Genomic DNA, 17,852 nt, shown 5'->3' with positions numbered 1-17,852 from the left:
CTCTAACTAACTAACCACTTCAGAGAGAGAGAGACAAGGAGGAGACACATTGAGCTGATCTAACACTGACTCTAACTAACTAACCACTTCAGAGAGAGAGAGAGAGAGACAAGGAGGAGACACGTTGAGCTGATCTAACACTGACTCTAACTAACTAACCAACCACTTCAGAGAGAGAGAGAGACAAGGAGGAGACACGTTGATCTGGGTCTAACACTGACTCTAACTAACTAACTAACCACTTCAGAGAGAGAGAGACAAGGAGGAGACACGTTGAGCTGGGTCTAACACTGACTCTAACTAACTAACTAACCACTTCAGAGAGAGAGAGACAAGGAGGAGACACGTTGAGCTGGGTCTAACACTGACTCTAACCCTAACTAACCACCTCAGTCAGAGTGAGAAGGACAAGCACTAAGCTGGTACTGAGTCTAAACCCCACCACTAAAAGCTACAGAAACATAGCGAGGAGAAAGACACTGGAACTACAAGACACACAACACAGTAAGTTCCCATCCAGCACTAAGGTAGTTGCAAAGAGAAACACTAAGCTTGGGGCTGAGTCAGTGTGGGTGGGCAGGTGGGAAGAGAAGGCGGGGCTGTAGAGCAGTGAGGGAGATATCTGATATCTGCCTGCTTATGTGTCCACACTAAACACCAGTTGGAGAGCATCCAAAACCAATGAACCCAGAGTAGCCCTGTAGAAGAGACCTGGCTGGAGGTAGAGACAGAGAAGCAGAGATAGAGCATCTGATGGAGAGAGAGAGATACACGAGTGTATGCCCATTGTCAGAACTAGTATTGCATGTATCTGGAAGGGTGAAACAGAGAAGGAGATAAAGCCAGCGTTGTCACAAACACAGGACATGCTGCAGAAAGAACACACTACAACAGATGAAGCCTGACATTGAGAAGCTGGTGAGCCATTCATTCAGTAAGCCCACAGAACAGAGCAGCAGAGCACAGAGAGAGAGCTGTTCCCAAGACAGACTAATGGAGATTGATCAAGCATTTTACTCCAGTGTCCTGGATTATTTATGGACACCACCAGACATACAACAACCTGTACAACCAAGAGGGAACAGCAGAGAAATAGTGAAACAACTGTCACTATAAGATAGGAAAGGTTCTCTGTTTTAGTTTCACATTCAATTCAAACTGATTTGAACCTGCATTATGTGCATCTATGAGTGTATAACTATTGTCACTAGTGATATATTCAGGAACAAGTGTCGATGTGTAAAAACACATTAGTCAGTGTATACTACGCCTACTGCCCCAAGCCTTTTCCCAGCTGTGCCAGGTTACCTTAAAGGACTCAAAGAAGCCCCCTCCTCCGGACCCGTTCTCCAGCTTATCCTCGTCTCCTCCCAGACCCATCATGGCCTGGCTGTTGATGTGTAACTCCTCATACAGCGTCTCCAGCAAGGCGGACCGCGTACGCTCCTGATCACACACACACACACACACACACACACACACACACACACACACACACACACACACACACACACACACACACACACACACACACACACCTAGTTAAAGTTACAAATTCCCAGAAAAGCATTCACAGATGATATGTAATGGTAGGTGTCATACCTTGGCAGAAAAACACTGAAAACACTGTCTGCCAAAAAAAACTGTCTGACATTGAAAACCATGACTGAGAAGGAGAATAACTCGCCTCCAGTTTGGCAAATTTCTCAGCTTTGCAGCAGGCATACTCAGCGTTGATGAGCTTAGTGAAGAGGAACTCCTGGAATTCTGGACCCTGGGGTAAAAGAGGAAATGGACTGAATGACAGACAAGATGATGGAGGAGAGAGAAAACAGTGAAGCTGACCGAAGGCCACCGGAGTTGGGATTGTAGTTGGACCAACTCACTTTTCTAAAGACAGCCGGGTCTGGCAGGGGAGGTCCAAAGAAAGGTACGTCATCTCGCGCTGTCACTGACACCTAACAGGTGACAATCACACGTGTCATGAATGGTGATAATGTGTGTGTGGTATGATAGATTGGTGGGCGACATGAGACAGTCGATGTGTTTATTAGTGAAGATCAGGGACGGATACAGCACCTTGTACAGTACGTTGTCAGTACAGGCGTTCTCCACCTGCACCACTACGTAGGCATGGAGGAAGTTGGAGGCGATCATATCTGGTACGAAGGGTGTACTCTCCTCCTGGAACACTATGGCCACAATGTCGTTCCCTATGTGCCGCTTCCTCTGCAACTGCAACACAACACAGCAACTTGTTTATAAAACTCTGCATTCAGATCACATGCAATGGTCAAGAACATGTCTGTCTGTCTGTCTGTCTGTCTGTCTGTCTGTCTGTCTGTCTGTCTGTCTGTCTGTCTGTCTGTCTGTCTGTCTGTCTGTCCTCTCACTCTCTCCCCTCTCCGTCCGTCCCTCTCTCTCACAGCAGATGAGCCAGGACAAACAAACACCTGGGGAAAGGTTGCTGCTCCACCATATCAACTTGGACAAAAGCTCTGATTGGCTTTACTCTCAATCGGCTGCTCCCACTGCAGCTGGGGGCTCTGATTACACATTGCGTGTGTTCTTCCTGTTAACTTACGGTGTTTGTTTGTACAGACAGGCCTAAGACATTGTTTGTGTACGAGTCCTGATAAGGTGTCTGTCTGTGTTTGAGTTGACACTTGCCCTGATGAGCGAAGACTGAGAAAATGACTCATGTAAAACGTGATCCATGACAGAAACTCAGTGTGATGATGACAGTCTGCATCAAATGTATAGAGCAGGAGAGGTAGAGCAGGCGAGTCTGGTACAGTACCTGTTGTGTGTCCCCCTCGGTATAAGGCAGCTTGGTGGACACATGAAACATGATCCTCTTGTTGCGGTAGTTGTGGTAGACGGACTCAGAGCCTGTCTGGCCGTGGGTCACGTCCAACCCACCACGAAACCTAGACCGATAGATAGGACCATTCAGTGAAACCTGCCTCTTTCTCCAATACACTGTTCAGGATATCCATACATTTGATATTGAATGAGTATATTAACAAGTTCTTACCCTTTAAAGTCATGCAGCTCGACCTTCTCCCCCAGAAACTCTAGGAATTCAACAAAGGCAGGACTTTCGGCACTGTTTCCAAACAACTCGACTTCTGATGTCTGCAAACAAGGATTTTGTCGAGGTTACCGGCAGTCATACATTTGAAGAAAAACACTGCCATTGACCAAAGCACTATGAGGATTACATAACGCATTGTCATGTCATATATATGAAGGTCTCGTGATGACATACTTGACAAGACGTACGTTATTTGCTGTACGGTGAATACTATCATTATCATGGCTAATACAAAACTAGAATAATGAGGGAATAACGATAACACTTTTGTCCCTGATCCCAGAATACACAGAAAATAGGGAGCTGGATAAAAACCTATCTATACTTCGGGATCCATCAACAAACATCAAGACAAAACACTGTCAACAACACTTGCATTAGAAAATCTATAGTGGCGCCTGACGGAAGCACCCTTAGCAACCATCAGCATAATGCCTGATTAGCATTGGGCTTAACTACAAAGGTACAGTACAGTGAGCATGGTCAATCATAATACCACACCGTTCTCATTTAACCCGGTTCGATCTCTAAGGTGCCTGGAGGAAGGAAGATGTTTCAATAAACGTATAGAGAAGATCATGTGTTGAGGGTTAGTTTATCACTCCTGGCTGTCAACTACACAGCACCGTGAGAGATGAGGAGACAGGAGAGGCCCTTCACTTTGACGGACGAGAGAAAGTGCTTTTGTCTCTCTAGTGAGTTTGTTTGTGCTGTGACTAGAGTGGCTCTGTGTGTGTGCACACATCTATGAGTGCGGTTGAGAGGGACCTCTCAGACCTTTGTGCATGTTTGTTTGCCCTCCCTCCCTCTCTCTCTCCCTCCCTCCGTTGCTTTTCTATGTGTATTCAATCCCCAGTGTTTCTCCTGCATGTTAATGTCTCTCTGGGTTCCGAGGAGATGGTTATTGAGGCCCCTGGAGCCCCTGTGAGATGGAGCCTATATCTGCTGAGTGTGGTCCTCTGCTTTAGAGTTTAAAGGTCAAGGATGTGGAGCTCCACTCCCTAGGCCAAATGAAAAGATACAAGGAACCTCTATTGAGGCTCCAGTAGCTTATCAGTAAACAATAGTGTTGTGATTGTAATGAGAAGGAATACTGAAGAGAAACATACAGTTGACTTAGGATTTGAGAGACTATGTGAATGTAATGGGGGAGGAGGATAAGCATTAAAGGGAAACTCCACTAAAAACATATATTTTTTAATTAGTCCGCTGTTGATACAGTCAGAAAATGTTGCATAATCACCCTTTAAGCATATTAATTCTCTTATGAGAATTGCAAGAGAGGGTACTCATTATAATGAACTCACGTCAGGACTCGGTCAGTACTTGAGTTCGGCCTGAATATGATTTGATGTGCTCTGCATTTAGTGTTACCAATAGTTTTAACTGGTCTTGATGTATCAAGGCTCACCTGTCCAAACTTCTGGTAGACGACTCCAAACTTGAAGTTGTTGCTAATGACATGTTCATCAAAAGTGACGATGAGTCTTGAAGCCTGTTGACAGATCACAGATTGAATGAAAAGTCAGCATCAGACGTTAACTATCCATGTAAAAGGTTCTGTTGTTAAATATCTCAGAAGTAGAACACTTCAAAGCACAAGGCTTACTTTTGGGTAAAGGGCAGGAAAAAAGCGATCCACATTCACTTCTTCACAGACAAGCTGTCAAAAAGAAGACACATGAAATCATGGACGCTTTCATCAAGTGTCATTATGATACTATTATGACACTTTTCAACTTTTGAACATATGTTTTGATAAACTGCTCCTAACCATGCTCTCACCTTGGCCATCTGCACCACGTTAGGGAACTCCGTGAGACAGGATATGGGGATCACATCATGATAGGTCTTCAGCTTGGTCCTGGTGATGACAATCATAACAACATGTTCTTACGATGATCATAGTGATGCAACACTTCTGTCCCTGCGTCCGTATCCCTCCACCCACTCACTGACCTAAATAGTCCATCTGTCACATCATGCGGATGAGGAAATGACAGTGTGGTGTTTTCATTCTCCCTGGCTTCATGACTCCTATGATAAGACTATCAGTTGGAGAATGGGATTATCACCACACCAGGGAACGACTTATATAAACACTGGAAGTGAATGGAAATTCTAATTTGAGCAACTTTCCATTGATTACAGCAGAGCTACAACTGTAGAGATACAGACTTCTGTAAACAGAATCAGTATGTTTACAGTCTAGTACTGTATGTACTATATGTATACACAGTGTCCTGATAAAGGAGAACGTAGGGATGGAAGGGGAGGAGCTGAGAGGGATGAGAGCCAGCAGAGAGAAGGATGTGATGATGATGTTGCTACTGATGGTGAATGGTGGTGATGATGATGGTGATTGTGATGATGGTGGTGGTGGTGGTAGTGGTGATTGTGATGATGGTGGTAGTGGTCATTGTGATGGTGATGATGGTTGTGGTGGTGGTGATTGTGATGGTGTTGATGATGGTGGTGATTGTGATGGTGATGATGGTGGTGGTGGTGGTGGTGATTGTGATGGTGATGATGGTGGTGGTGGTGATGGTGATTGTGATGGTGATGATGGTGGTGGTGGTGGTGGTGATTGTGATGGTGATGATGGTGGTGGTGGTGGTGGTGATTGTGATGGTGATGATGGTGGTGGTGGTGGTGGTGATTGTGATGGTGATGATGATGGTGGTGATGGTTGTGGTGATTGTGATGGTGATGATGATGGTGGTGGAGGCTAAGGTTGTTTTACCTGAGCATGAGGCGAAGGTGTTCCTGGTCTCCGATCTCGTCATACTTCAGGGAGAACACCAGATGTCCCAGAGCTCCGTCCACTGAGTAGTAATTAAAGTGCTCCTGGTGACGCAGCACAAGCATACAGTCAGCCGAAGAGACCATTTTCTCTCTCAGATTGCACACACAGGCGCGATTACACACACACACACACACACACACACACACACACACTTTTAATTAGCTAATTTATTAACAGTAGGCCTTCTGTGCCAGGCAACTGCTGCTATTCCATTCAGAATCTCACCTCACCTCTATGAGCAGACTAGATTTATGTCCTATTACTGTGGCTGGTGTAAAACATGTGGCAAAGCCTAATGCATCTTCATTAGCACCCGTCTCTGAAGTGTCAACCGGCACGATGAGTTGCTCTTATTAGGTTACCAGGTGGGATTGTTCGAACACTCATTCACTTTCATTACTGTAATGAATAGGAAGGGATATTGATTGTAAAACACTTATGGTTGTAAAACAGTTATGGTCTCTCCATACTAGTAGAATGCCCTTTGGGCTACAAAACGTTGTATTTAAGGTGCTCTACAAATGTTTTGTACCCACATAGCCTTTTTCATTCATTTACAGCCACGGTGCTTGTTTTTGTCATATTATTGTAGGGGCAGTTGGAAGTGATTGGAAGGACAGGGGGGGATGAAGGAGGAGACAAAGTACAGAAATGCTGAAACAAAAACTCCTTCACAACAGTCCCAGTGTTCAGCCTCACCTTGCCCAGAAAGTGCTTCCTGTAGATCTTGGCGGTGGAGTTACTCTCCAGCTTGTTGCGTGTGGTAGGGGACAGAGGCTGGATCTGGTCTGGATCAGTACTATCACTCAGCTCATGGTTGTTCCCCTCGATCCAGTAACCCCCAAACTGAGGTAGCAGAATCAGGGGGAACCCGCTCTTTCTCTCTAACACCTGGTTAGCAACATGGAGATGAGCACAGAGAGGTTGGGGGCTTTTTGCCCAAGCAGTGTGATAGTGATTTCTAATGAATTCTGAAATATCAACCATGAAGCACAAATACCCCAAATCCATGTTACTGGTGAAATGACTGCATTGAAGTTGAGTCTGTACATACCTCATGGACACTGGGGTAAGGAATGTAGTCCTCCTCAGTCTGCAGAGAGAACAACACAGACACACCAAGTAAGACATTTCCTCTCAGTAGGCTTCAGTGATACTACTAATTGAATGATGTGATGCTGTGTGACCATTAAATCCAAGCCAAAGTGCCTATCAGCTTTGATACAGACAATGAGGCTGCAGGGATGTGATGATTATATTACTCTGTAACATTTATTATATCCTTATAACCATGTTAGTTTATACATTATTAGATATAGAGGGCTGCTAGATTTGAGCATTTGGAGTGCTGTGAACTGTAAGCATGGACAACATTTTTCTCTTGTCAGCAGTCAGATACAGAGAGATATGAGGAGCAGTGAGACAATGGAGGTACTGTGTGTCAGTGTGAGAGAGGTCTTGAGAGCCAGCATACTTTGAGTGGGGGAGGAAAGGTACATCGCTGCTCCTCCATTCTGTTGCCCTGAGAGAGAGAGAGAGAGAGAGAGAGAGAGAGAGAGAGAAAGACAGAGAGAGAGAGAGACAGAGAGAGAGAGAGACAGAGACAGAGAGACAGAGAGACAGAGAGAGAGAGAGAGAGAGAGAGAGAGAGAGAGAGAGAGAGAGAGAGAGAGAGAGAGAGAGAGAGAGAGAGAGAGAGAGAGAGAGGAGAATGCTAGTTACACATGATAGCTGATGTTACAGTCCAAACCCAGGTCATCAGAGATCCAGAGGCGTTCATCATTATTACTGATTCACAACCGTGTCGTACATCTTTTCTGACAGATTAGTTACATTTGAATCCACAGTTCCAGAGGAAGTAACAAAGTACAGGGAGGACTAATCATATTATCAACAGACTAAGATGTAACACAGCCATCCATGTGTGTAATACAGAAAGCGGGCAAAAGAGCAAAGGGATGCAGAGTGGAGAGAGATAGAGAGATAGGTAGGGAGATGCATAGAATTAATTCATCTGTGAAAAGAGCAGCCAGTTAACCTGAAAGACAAAGGCCTGGATGCAGTAATAAGACCTTTGGGACTGTGTCACTTATAAAGGCTTGGCATACTGGACAGCATGGGGCCTGAATACCCCTAAAACACAAGTGGAGTGTTTGTTCCTCAGTCCACGAGTGTGTACAGATACTGGCTACAGACATGTGGGTAAAGGACTGACCATGTGAGGGCTGTGAGTCTGTCTGATATGATGGAGCTGATAGGTGCTGCTGTCTGTTTGATATGCTGTCTGAGATAGAGGAGAGGAGGGATTCCTGGAGCACTTGGCAAACAAACTGATTTATCTTCTATTCAAAGACAAGCCTTTACACAAAACTATGTCAACATAGAGCATAAAACCCCATTTTCTTCAAGTCCAAATATTTGGTTTCCTTTTCTCATAATAATCCTGAAGTAAAACATCATAAATAGAGAAAGATGAACATCATATATTAATGTTGATGCTGTTACAGTAAGTATTATAAAGTCATCTGTTAAAGTTCAAATGTACTTTCAGACCGTGTAAAAAGGACACCCTGTTCCCCAATGTTTAGTAGTGTATCAAACACGGTCTTGTCTTGTGTTGTAGTAGCGCAAAGGCTGTCACGATACCTATATTCCACTATTTTGGGTAGGGAGGATGGTAATGGCTTTCAAAGGACAAAGGGTTACCAGGTGTTCTTTAAAATAAAGATAATTAGCAGCACAGGAGGCTGGGTATAAGTCTCGTAAGAGTGTCTGTCCAGACATATCACCCCTGACATCTTTACTCTAACACCGTCTTACCCAGCCCTGCTGACCCTGAGTACAGAGGTAAGACAAGCCATTGTTACTGAAATGCAAAGCCAACAGAGCATCTCATAGATACTCCATGCACTGGTTAGTGACACTGCCTTGCTTGGAAAGTTTAGGTTAGATTTTTTAAAAAGCAACAAAAATAAATCCAATATACCTTACCTGCATCTTCTCAATCATTTCAAATAAATCTGTGGTCTGGAGAGAGGAGAAAGTGGACATGAATTAAACTCTATGATAGTTGCTGTATCAGTGTTAGAAAGGGACATGTCCCAATGTCTGAATACTGACTGTGTGAACTCTGGCCTATAACATATGCTTTCCTAGCACCGTCCCACAATTCATTTGTTATGCATTAGTTCTCCACGGCATTACACATCTGGTCCTGTTGGAACACACACTCGACTAATAGTTTTTTTCCCCTCAGAAGTGAGACTCCTCTTTTACTGGAATATTCCTTTTAAAAAGGTGTTTACATCCCAGAGAGCAACACATACGTAAAATCACCAGCGTGGGAGTCATGGTGGTACTCATCAGTAAAGGGCCCCATCTCACAGAGAGAGTCAGTCCAAGCCACACCTTTCTCCCATTGATGATGACACCAGCTAAGACAATGTTCCATGACAATAACAACAAGAACATGACACTCTACTGTATGTCTGAGATTTACTGTATTGCCAAGAGGTACAGTATATTGTCTGACACAAAAAGCTTCTTAGACAGCATGCCTGTCATGTTGGGTTGTAAACCTATACGTTAGGAGTCGGTCTGCATCATGCTCGCTCACTTGGTCGGTCTGCATCAGTCTGGGCAGGTTGCCAGTACACCATTCATCTACATCAAGAAAACTACAGATTGGAAAATGCAGCATCTTCCGTGTACTGTATGATACAGTCACATGTTATGTAGGACTACAACGTCCCAGTGGAATTGAGTCATCCTCCACTTCTTATCAACACTTTTACTAGACTTTCTGACAGATTCCACTTGTGTGAACTAATCCACCCCTCCCTGGTTGAAGTTGACCGTGTTCCATAGTCAACACTGACTGACCTGTTTTTCCAAACTAAAACATTCTCATCCATGTTTCAACTGACTAACCACAATGTATCTCCATGTAACATTATTCCCCTCACCATTTCGCATGCTGAGCAGTTTGGACAAGTTGCATTGATTTATTTTAAATTGTAGCATTGATTAAGGTTGTTACTCAGTATCTAAAGAGTATGATAATTCCAGTCTCAAATGTGTTGTTTGTCAAAAGAAGCTGTCCAGCCAAAAGGCACACTCCCTCAAGGCTGACCAAACCATTTGTGTACAGTACTACATGGTCTGAGTGTTCAGAGTGAGTATGAGTAAAGTCCTCCGCTATACGCAAACAACAAAGGTCTGCTACAGTACAAACCCTAAAGACAAACATCACTGGCCTGGAAAACACACTGTCGAAAACAATGACATTCACAAAACAGTATGGCCAGCTGAACGGTTTAGAGAGCACATGATGTCCTTATGGTCTACATACTACAAACACAACTGTTAGCTGCTACTACATACAGAACTGTTAGCTGCTACTACATACAGAACTGTTAGCTGCTACTACATACAGAACTGTTAGCTGCTACTACATACAGAACTGTTAGCTGCTACTACATACAGAACTGTTAGCTGCTACTACATACAGAATTGTTAGCTGCTACTACATACAGAACTGTTAGCTGCTACTACATACAGAACTGTTAGCTGCTACTACATACAGAACTGTTAGCTGCTACTACATACAGAATTGTGAGCTGCTACTATATACAGAATTGTTAGATGCATAAAGAACTACTACATACAGAATTGTTAGCTGCTACTACATACAAAAATGTTAGCTGCTACTACATACAGAATTGTTAGCTGCTACTACATGTAGCTTCCACTACATACAGAACTGTCAGCTGCTACTACATACAGAACTGTTAGCTGCTACTACATACAGAACTGTTAGCTGCTACTACATACAGAACTGTTAGCTGCTACTACATACAGAACTGTTAGCTGCTACTACATACAAAAATGTTAGCTGCTACTACATACAGAACTGTTAGCTGCTACTACATACAGAATTGTTAGCTGCTACTACATGTAGCTTCCACTACATACAGAACTGTCAGCTGCTACTACATACAGAACTGTTAGCTGCTACTACATACAGAACTGTTAGCTGCTACTACATACAGAACTGTTAGCTGCTACTACATACAGAACTGTTAGCTGCTACTACATACAAAAATGTTAGCTGCTACTACATACAGAACTGTTAGCTGCTTCTACATACAGAATTGTTAGCTGCTACTACATACAAAAATGTTAGCTGCTACTACATACAGAACTGTTAGCTGCTACTACATACAGAACTGTTAGCTGCTACTACATACAGAACTGTTAGCTGCTACTACATACAGAACTGTTAGCTGCTACTACATACAAAAATGTTAGCTGCTACTACATACAGAACTGTTAGCTGCTACTACATACAAAAATGTTAGCTGCTACTACATACAGAACTGTTAGCTGCTACTACATACAGAATTGTTAGCTGCTACTACATACAGAATTGTTAGCTGCTACTACATACAAAAATGTTAGCTGCTACTACATACAGAACTGTTAGCTGCTACTACATACAGAATTGTTAGCTGCTACTACATACAAAAATGTTAGCTGCTACTACATACAGAACTGTTAGCTGCTACTACATACAGAACTGTTAGCTGCTACTACATACAAAAATGTTAGCTGCTACTACATACAGAACTGTTAGCTGCTACTACATACAGAATTGTTAGCTGCTACTACATACAAAAATGTTAGCTGCTACTACATACAGAACTGTTAGCTGCTACTACATACAAAAATGTTAGCTGCTACTACATACAGAACTGTTAGCTGCTACTACATACAGAACTGTTAGCTGCTACTACATACACAAATGTTAGCTGCTACTACATACAGAACTGTTAGCTGCTACTACATACAGAACTGTTAGCTGCTACTACATACAGAATTGTTAGCTGCTACTACATACAGAATTGTTAGCTGCTACTACATACAGAATTGTTAGCTGCTACTACATACAGAATTGTTAGCTGCGACTAAATACAGAACTGTTAGCTGCTACTACATACAGAACTGTTAGCTGCTACTACATACAGAACTGTTAGCTGCTACGACATACAGAGTTGTTAGCTGCTACTACATACAGAAAGAACTGTTAGCTGCTACTACATACAGAACTGTTAGCTGCTACTACATACAGAACTGTTAGTTGCTATTACATACAGAACTGTTAGCTGCTACTACATACAGAATTGTTAGCTGCTACTACATACATAACTGTTAGCTGCTACTACATTCAGAAAGAACTGTTAGCTGCTACTACTACATACAGAATTGTTAGCTGCTACTACATACAAAACTGTTAGCTGCTACTACATACAGAACCGTTTGCTGCTACTACATACAGAACTGTTAGCTGCTACTACATACAAAAATGTTAGCTGCTACTACATACAGAACTGTTAGCTGCTACTACATACAGAACTGTTAGCTGCTACTACATACAAAAATGTTAGCTGCTACTACATACAGAACTGTTAGCTGCTACTACATACAGAACTGTTAGCTGCTACTACATACAAAAATGTTAGCTGCTACTACATACAAAAATGTTAGCTGCTACTACATACAGAACTGTTAGCTGCTACTACATACAAAAATGTTAGCTGCTACTACATACAGAATTGTTAGCTGCTACTACATACAAAACTGTTAGCTGCTACTACATACAGAACCGTTTGCTGCTACTACATACAGAACTGTTAGCTGCTACTACATACAGAACCGTTTGCTGCTACTACATACAGAACTGTCAGCTGCTATTACATACAGAACTGTTAGCTGCTACTACATACAAAAATGTTAGCTGCTACTACATACAGAACTGTTAGCTGCTATTACATACAGAACTGTTAGCTGCTACTACATACAGAACTGTCAGCTGCTACTACATACAGAACTGTTAGCTGCTACTACATACAGAACTGTTAGCTGCTATTACATACAGAACTGTTAGCTGCTACTACATACAGAACTGTCAGCTGCTACTACATACAGAACTGTTAGCTGCTACTACATACAGAACTGTCAGCTGCTACTACATACAGAACTGTTAGCTGCTACTACATACAGAACTGTTAGCTGCTACTACATACAGAACTGTTAGTTGCTACTACATACAGAACTGTTAGTTGCTATTACATACAGAACTGTCAGCTGCTACTATATATAGAACCGTTAGCTGCTACTACATACAGAACTGTTAGCTGCTACTACATACAGAACTGTTAGTTGCTACTACATACAGAACTGTTAGTTGCTATTACATACAGAACTGTCAGCTGCTACTATATATAGAACCGTTAGCTGCTACTACATTTAGCTGCTACTACATACAGAACTGTTAGCTGCTACTACATACAGAACTGTCAGATGCTACTATATATAGAACCGTTAGATGCTACTACATACAGAACTGTTAGATGCTACTACATACAGAACTGTTAGATGCTACTACATACAGAACTGTTAGCTGTCAGAAACACAAAAGTATAGGAGGCCCACATACACATATTTATCCTTTCCAACTGAATGAACAAGGAAATACAACAATCAGGGTAGTATTGACTATTTCCATCCTCAGTCTAAAACACAGACCTGAATTTGAACTGACAATAACCCAAGGCTCACATCTAAAAAAAAAAAAAGGGGGCCATGAATGGGGGTCTTTGAATTAAATCTACCACGGTCCTTGTCTTCTTCCCTGTCTAATTTAGCATGCTTGCCAGAGAGAACGGGCACTTTCCCTGACACACACATGGTAGCTAATGAGTAATGACTGCTAAGAGTCATGATCCCTTGCTTAGTTCTTACTCTGGTCCTAATAATTATCAGACAATCAAAGGAGAGCTCTCTGTCAGAGGTGTGACTAGTCTATCCGAGTACTTACTTTGCTGTGCTTCCTCCACGGTCCCGCTGTCACCAGTGGAGCATTGAGATGGATCTGACAACTTTTAGACATTTTTCAAGAAGACTATTTTCCATGAAACAAAATCCTCCAGCAGAAAATAAATCACGGTCACTGGTTTGTGAGTTCAACTGTTAAGTTCAAGTGTCCAGTATTAGAAGAGCACATTGCCTGCTGCCCCAGAGGCATGCCTGTATTCCACTGCGATAATGCAGTCCCTCACCCACAGTGTAGAAGTTACCCAAACAACTACAGCCAAACTAGGAGAGTCACAGAGTTGTGTGTACACAGCAAGTGTCATCAGGTGTGTGTCCGACTGTCTGTGTGTCCAAAGAATTGGTCAGCAATCCTCACTATCTTTCTCTTTATGCCACTCTGTCTAGGAAGAGGAGAAGGAGGTAATGAGTTCTGAAAGTGCACTATGAGCACAACCCTACTCCTCCTGTCCCTGTCCCCCAGCCCTCTCTCTCTCTCTCTGAGTGTCTGGCAGATGGCCAGAGGTAGAGCATGGTCCAACTCCTCAGGCTGTGATGTACTCTACTGCTCAGACAAGTCCCTGCAGCACCCTCCTACCAACACTGGAGATAGAGAAGTTGTGGACAGCCAGCACCACTCTATAACAATAGAGACAATGTTTTGGGGTCGTATAGCGAGGAATAACTTCATTGGAACTTAATCAAATGTCTCAATTCCAATGCAATTTCTTTTTGGCTATTCATCATTTCAAAGACTTTTCAGAAAGAAAGAGAAAATAAAGAACAAAGAATGAGCAGAATCAGCCAGCCAGAAAGCCAGACAGCCAGCCAGACTGCCAGCCAGAGAGGAGGAGGTCTGAACAGCCACACCCACAGTGCCCAGTTTGTAGGCCTAGTGCAGGTGTCAGAGCTGGGACCTCTCATTACAGAGGACTAATAGTCCTCTCATAAGGATAAGGAACAATAACTCCTCTCTCTACCAGACCTGTCTGGCAGCTGCTACTCCACACACCCACTTTCTGTCTGAGCACATCATTAAAACTTTGGAGAGGAGTATCTCTATCTGGGCATGTGTGTCTATTGGGTCCAGTCCACTATATAGAGAGCTCTCTATTTCCTATCTGGGCATGTGTGTCTATTGGGTCCAGTCCACTATATAGAGAGCTCTCTATTTCCTATCTGGGCATGTGTGTCTACTGGGTCCAGTCCACTATATAGAGAACTCTCTATTTCCTATCTGGGCATGTGTGTCTACTGGGTCCAGTCCACTATATAGAGAGCTCTCTATTTCCTATCTGAGCATGTGTGTCTATTGGGTCCAGTCCACTATATAGAGAGCTCTCTATTTCCTATCTGGGCATGTGTGTCTATTGGGTCCAGTCCACTATATAGAGAGCTCTCTATTTCCTATCTGAGCATGTGTGTCTATTGGGTCCAGTCCACTATATAGAGAACTCTCTATTTCCTATCTGGGCATGTGTGTCTACTGGGTCCAGTCCACTATATAGAGAGCTCTCTATTTCCTATCTGGGCATGTGTGTCTATTGGGTCCAGTCCACTATATAGAGAGCTCTCTATTTCCTATCTGAGCATGTGTGTCTATTGGGTCCAGTCCACTATATAGAGAACTCTCTATTTCCTATCTGGGCATGTGTGTCTACTGGGTCCAGTCCACTATATAGAGAGCTCTCTATTTCCTTTGTCCTCCTCTTATTGTCTTGATATATGTTTTGTTAAACTACGTAAAGACAATGTTTATGCTTCATTATGCATTATTATTTCTAAGAAAGAATAACAGCTTGGAACTGTATAATGACTTGCATCCTCTTTTTATAATTTACTGGGCACATACAGTAAATGAACCATGAAGAACCATGAAGACATTGCCATTCCAGTTTATCTAAGTGAAACGCCATGGAAAGCAGAGATGACTGCACTTATTTGATCAATTAGAACCTGTTGAATAGCATGACTGCAGCCTAGTCAACAACTAGTTACAATGACAATTGATACTGAGTACAGCAGGTCTGAATAGACAACAATGGTTACATCTTGTGAAATTATGTGATTGCTACAATATCATGTTATCAATATCATGTTATCAATATCATGTTATCAATATTATGTTATCAATATCATGTTATCAATATCATGTTATCAATATCATGTTATCAATATCATGTTATCAATATCATGTTATCAATATTATGTTATCAATATTATGTTATCAATATTATGTTATCGATATCATGTTATCGATATCATGTTATCAATATTATGTTATCAATATCATGTTTCTCCCTGTTCATCACCTCACGTCAAAGTCAAGTGAAGTATAATGTATCTACGTGAAATCAGAACAAACATGTTTCATTGTAATTTCAGAGTGGAAACATTTAGAAGAGGAAGCTGCAGGTCATATTTAATCTAATCTCTACAGTTGGATAAAAATGATATTTACTTTATTCAATTAGAGTTGGTAGGAGTTGTGTGGCATGCAAAGCAGTCTATGACCAACCTTGACGCTAGGTGTGTGTGTGTGCACAAGAAAGACTGCCCTATGCAGAGGGCTCTGACCCCAACAGCAGGCCTGGGGTCAATTCGAATTGAAGGCAGTCAATTCAGGAAGTACACTTAAATAACAATTCAAAATTGGAAAGAACTGCCTCTATTTTCAATTACTTCTGAATAAACTGAAGAGTAGAAGCTATTTATTTCCAAAGTTATAATTTATTTTATACACATTTTTAAATCACTTCCTAAATTGACTGCCTTCAATTCAAATTGACCCCAGCCCTGCCCCACAGTACCTCTCATTCCAACAACTATCAATAAGCACAATCTACTATTTCTCAGCAATACCTTAACACATCATCTCCTCACAATGACACTACAGATGACTGTAAAGGTTTGAACTTCATGGTTGCGAGCCCTGTCCAATCCTTCACGGGTGGGATTCATTTAGGATTAAGTGTAAATCCTTCCTTCCTAAGTGTACAGGGCCCTCTTAAACCTCACTGATATCATCAAGACTGTATCCTCTTAATCTTCCAATCTCTGCTCCCTTCAATCTAATACGTCCCAAAATATCTAAGAAAGATTAGTTGTCCTTTCGGTTCAGATGTAAGACGTATCAAAAGAGATTCTTTGAAATGGGATCATTCGGGAAATGTGTGCTGCTGACAGTATAGTGAAAAGTGCTATTGATACAATTTGAATTGTGAATTAATTTAGAGCTAGGTAACAGTAAGCCATAAGCAGAATAGTACATTAGTGAGGTAAGAAGGAAAGCCAGTCTTTATAAGTGACATATTCTAGTTTTGGGACAGGGACATTTTACCTTTGGAATGACAATTATTCAGACAGGCGCTGTTTTGTTCACATTTATGAAATAGGACTGGGTTTGTTTAATCTGGATATTAATGGAATCATAACAGCTGCCAAACACATACTGTAATTCCACAAGTCAAAGAAAATATGAATATCAAATAATAGTTATTCTACGGTTATATGTCCCTCCCAATGAGTGTTGAATATTGCTGAGTCAATGAAGGACTATACAGAAGTCAGTTGACAGTGTGAGCATAGGAAAGAGCCCAGAGGAACAGGCAGAGCAAATAGGGATTTACAGAGACACAGGTTACACAGACAGACAGACAGACAGACAGACAGACAGACAGACAGACAGACAGACAGACAGACAGACAGACAGACAGACAGACAGACAGGCAGGCAGGCAGGCAGGCAGGCAGGCAGGCAGGCAGGCAGGCAGGCAGAGAGTACAAGAAAAGTGACACACAGAGCACATAAGGTGAGTGAGATCAGGTTATGTTGGGGGTAGGAGCTGAGGACCGGCGTTAACAGCACACAAACCCAAACCCCTCCGTCCACTCCCTCCCCTCCTACCTTGAGGAACGGTGGAGCGGTGTACGGGAGCGGTGACAACGGGGGCTGTAACAACGGAGGATCTAGTGTGGTTGAGATCCGGGGTTCACCCCCATCTTGTTTCCTAGAAACACAGAAAACACAGAGAGAGAAACATGAACATCAGACAGATCAGACAATGTCCCATGCTGT

At 42.4% G+C, this 17,852-nt stretch overlaps 1 protein-coding gene across 50 annotated transcripts in view; it reads right to left on the bottom strand.

The window, feature by feature from the left end:
* The window catches only part of LOC110492141 (rap1 GTPase-activating protein 1), a 133,092-nt gene that overhangs the window by 11,831 nt on the left and 103,409 nt on the right, over positions 1-17,852 (bottom strand). For 22 of the 50 annotated variants that reach the window (XM_036947073.2, XM_090203105.1, XM_036947057.2 and 19 more), the window contains 15 exons: positions 17,682-17,784; positions 8,895-8,930; positions 7,378-7,425; positions 6,958-6,996; positions 6,603-6,794; positions 5,841-5,944; positions 4,883-4,961; positions 4,707-4,760; positions 4,509-4,592; positions 3,038-3,138; positions 2,801-2,930; positions 2,080-2,235; positions 1,887-1,958; positions 1,688-1,774; positions 1,309-1,446 (listed from right to left, as the gene is read on the bottom strand). In XM_036947073.2, the coding sequence (XP_036802968.2) occupies positions 1,309-1,446; positions 1,688-1,774; positions 1,887-1,958; positions 2,080-2,235; positions 2,801-2,930; positions 3,038-3,138; positions 4,509-4,592; positions 4,707-4,760; positions 4,883-4,961; positions 5,841-5,944; positions 6,603-6,794; positions 6,958-6,996; positions 7,378-7,425; positions 8,895-8,912 (1,302 nt within the window). In that variant the 5' untranslated portion in view covers positions 8,913-8,930; positions 17,682-17,784. Of the gene's footprint in view, positions 1-1,308; positions 1,447-1,687; positions 1,775-1,886; positions 1,959-2,079; positions 2,236-2,800; positions 2,931-3,037; positions 3,139-4,508; positions 4,593-4,706; positions 4,761-4,882; positions 4,962-5,840; positions 5,945-6,602; positions 6,795-6,957; positions 6,997-7,377; positions 7,426-8,894; positions 8,931-13,782; positions 14,624-17,681; positions 17,785-17,852 lie in introns of those variants that run through there. The other 28 variants (XM_090203097.1, XM_036947059.2, XM_090203080.1 and 25 more) reach the window with 2 other exon arrangements.

The sequence above is a fragment of the Oncorhynchus mykiss genome, chromosome 16 (genome assembly GCF_057628025.1).
Source record: "Oncorhynchus mykiss isolate SJ-2025 chromosome 16, ASM5762802v1, whole genome shotgun sequence".
NCBI lineage: Eukaryota > Metazoa > Chordata > Actinopteri > Salmoniformes > Salmonidae > Oncorhynchus > Oncorhynchus mykiss.
Note: the sequence above shows the minus strand (reverse complement) of the source record. Positions and strands in the feature narration are given on the sequence as shown.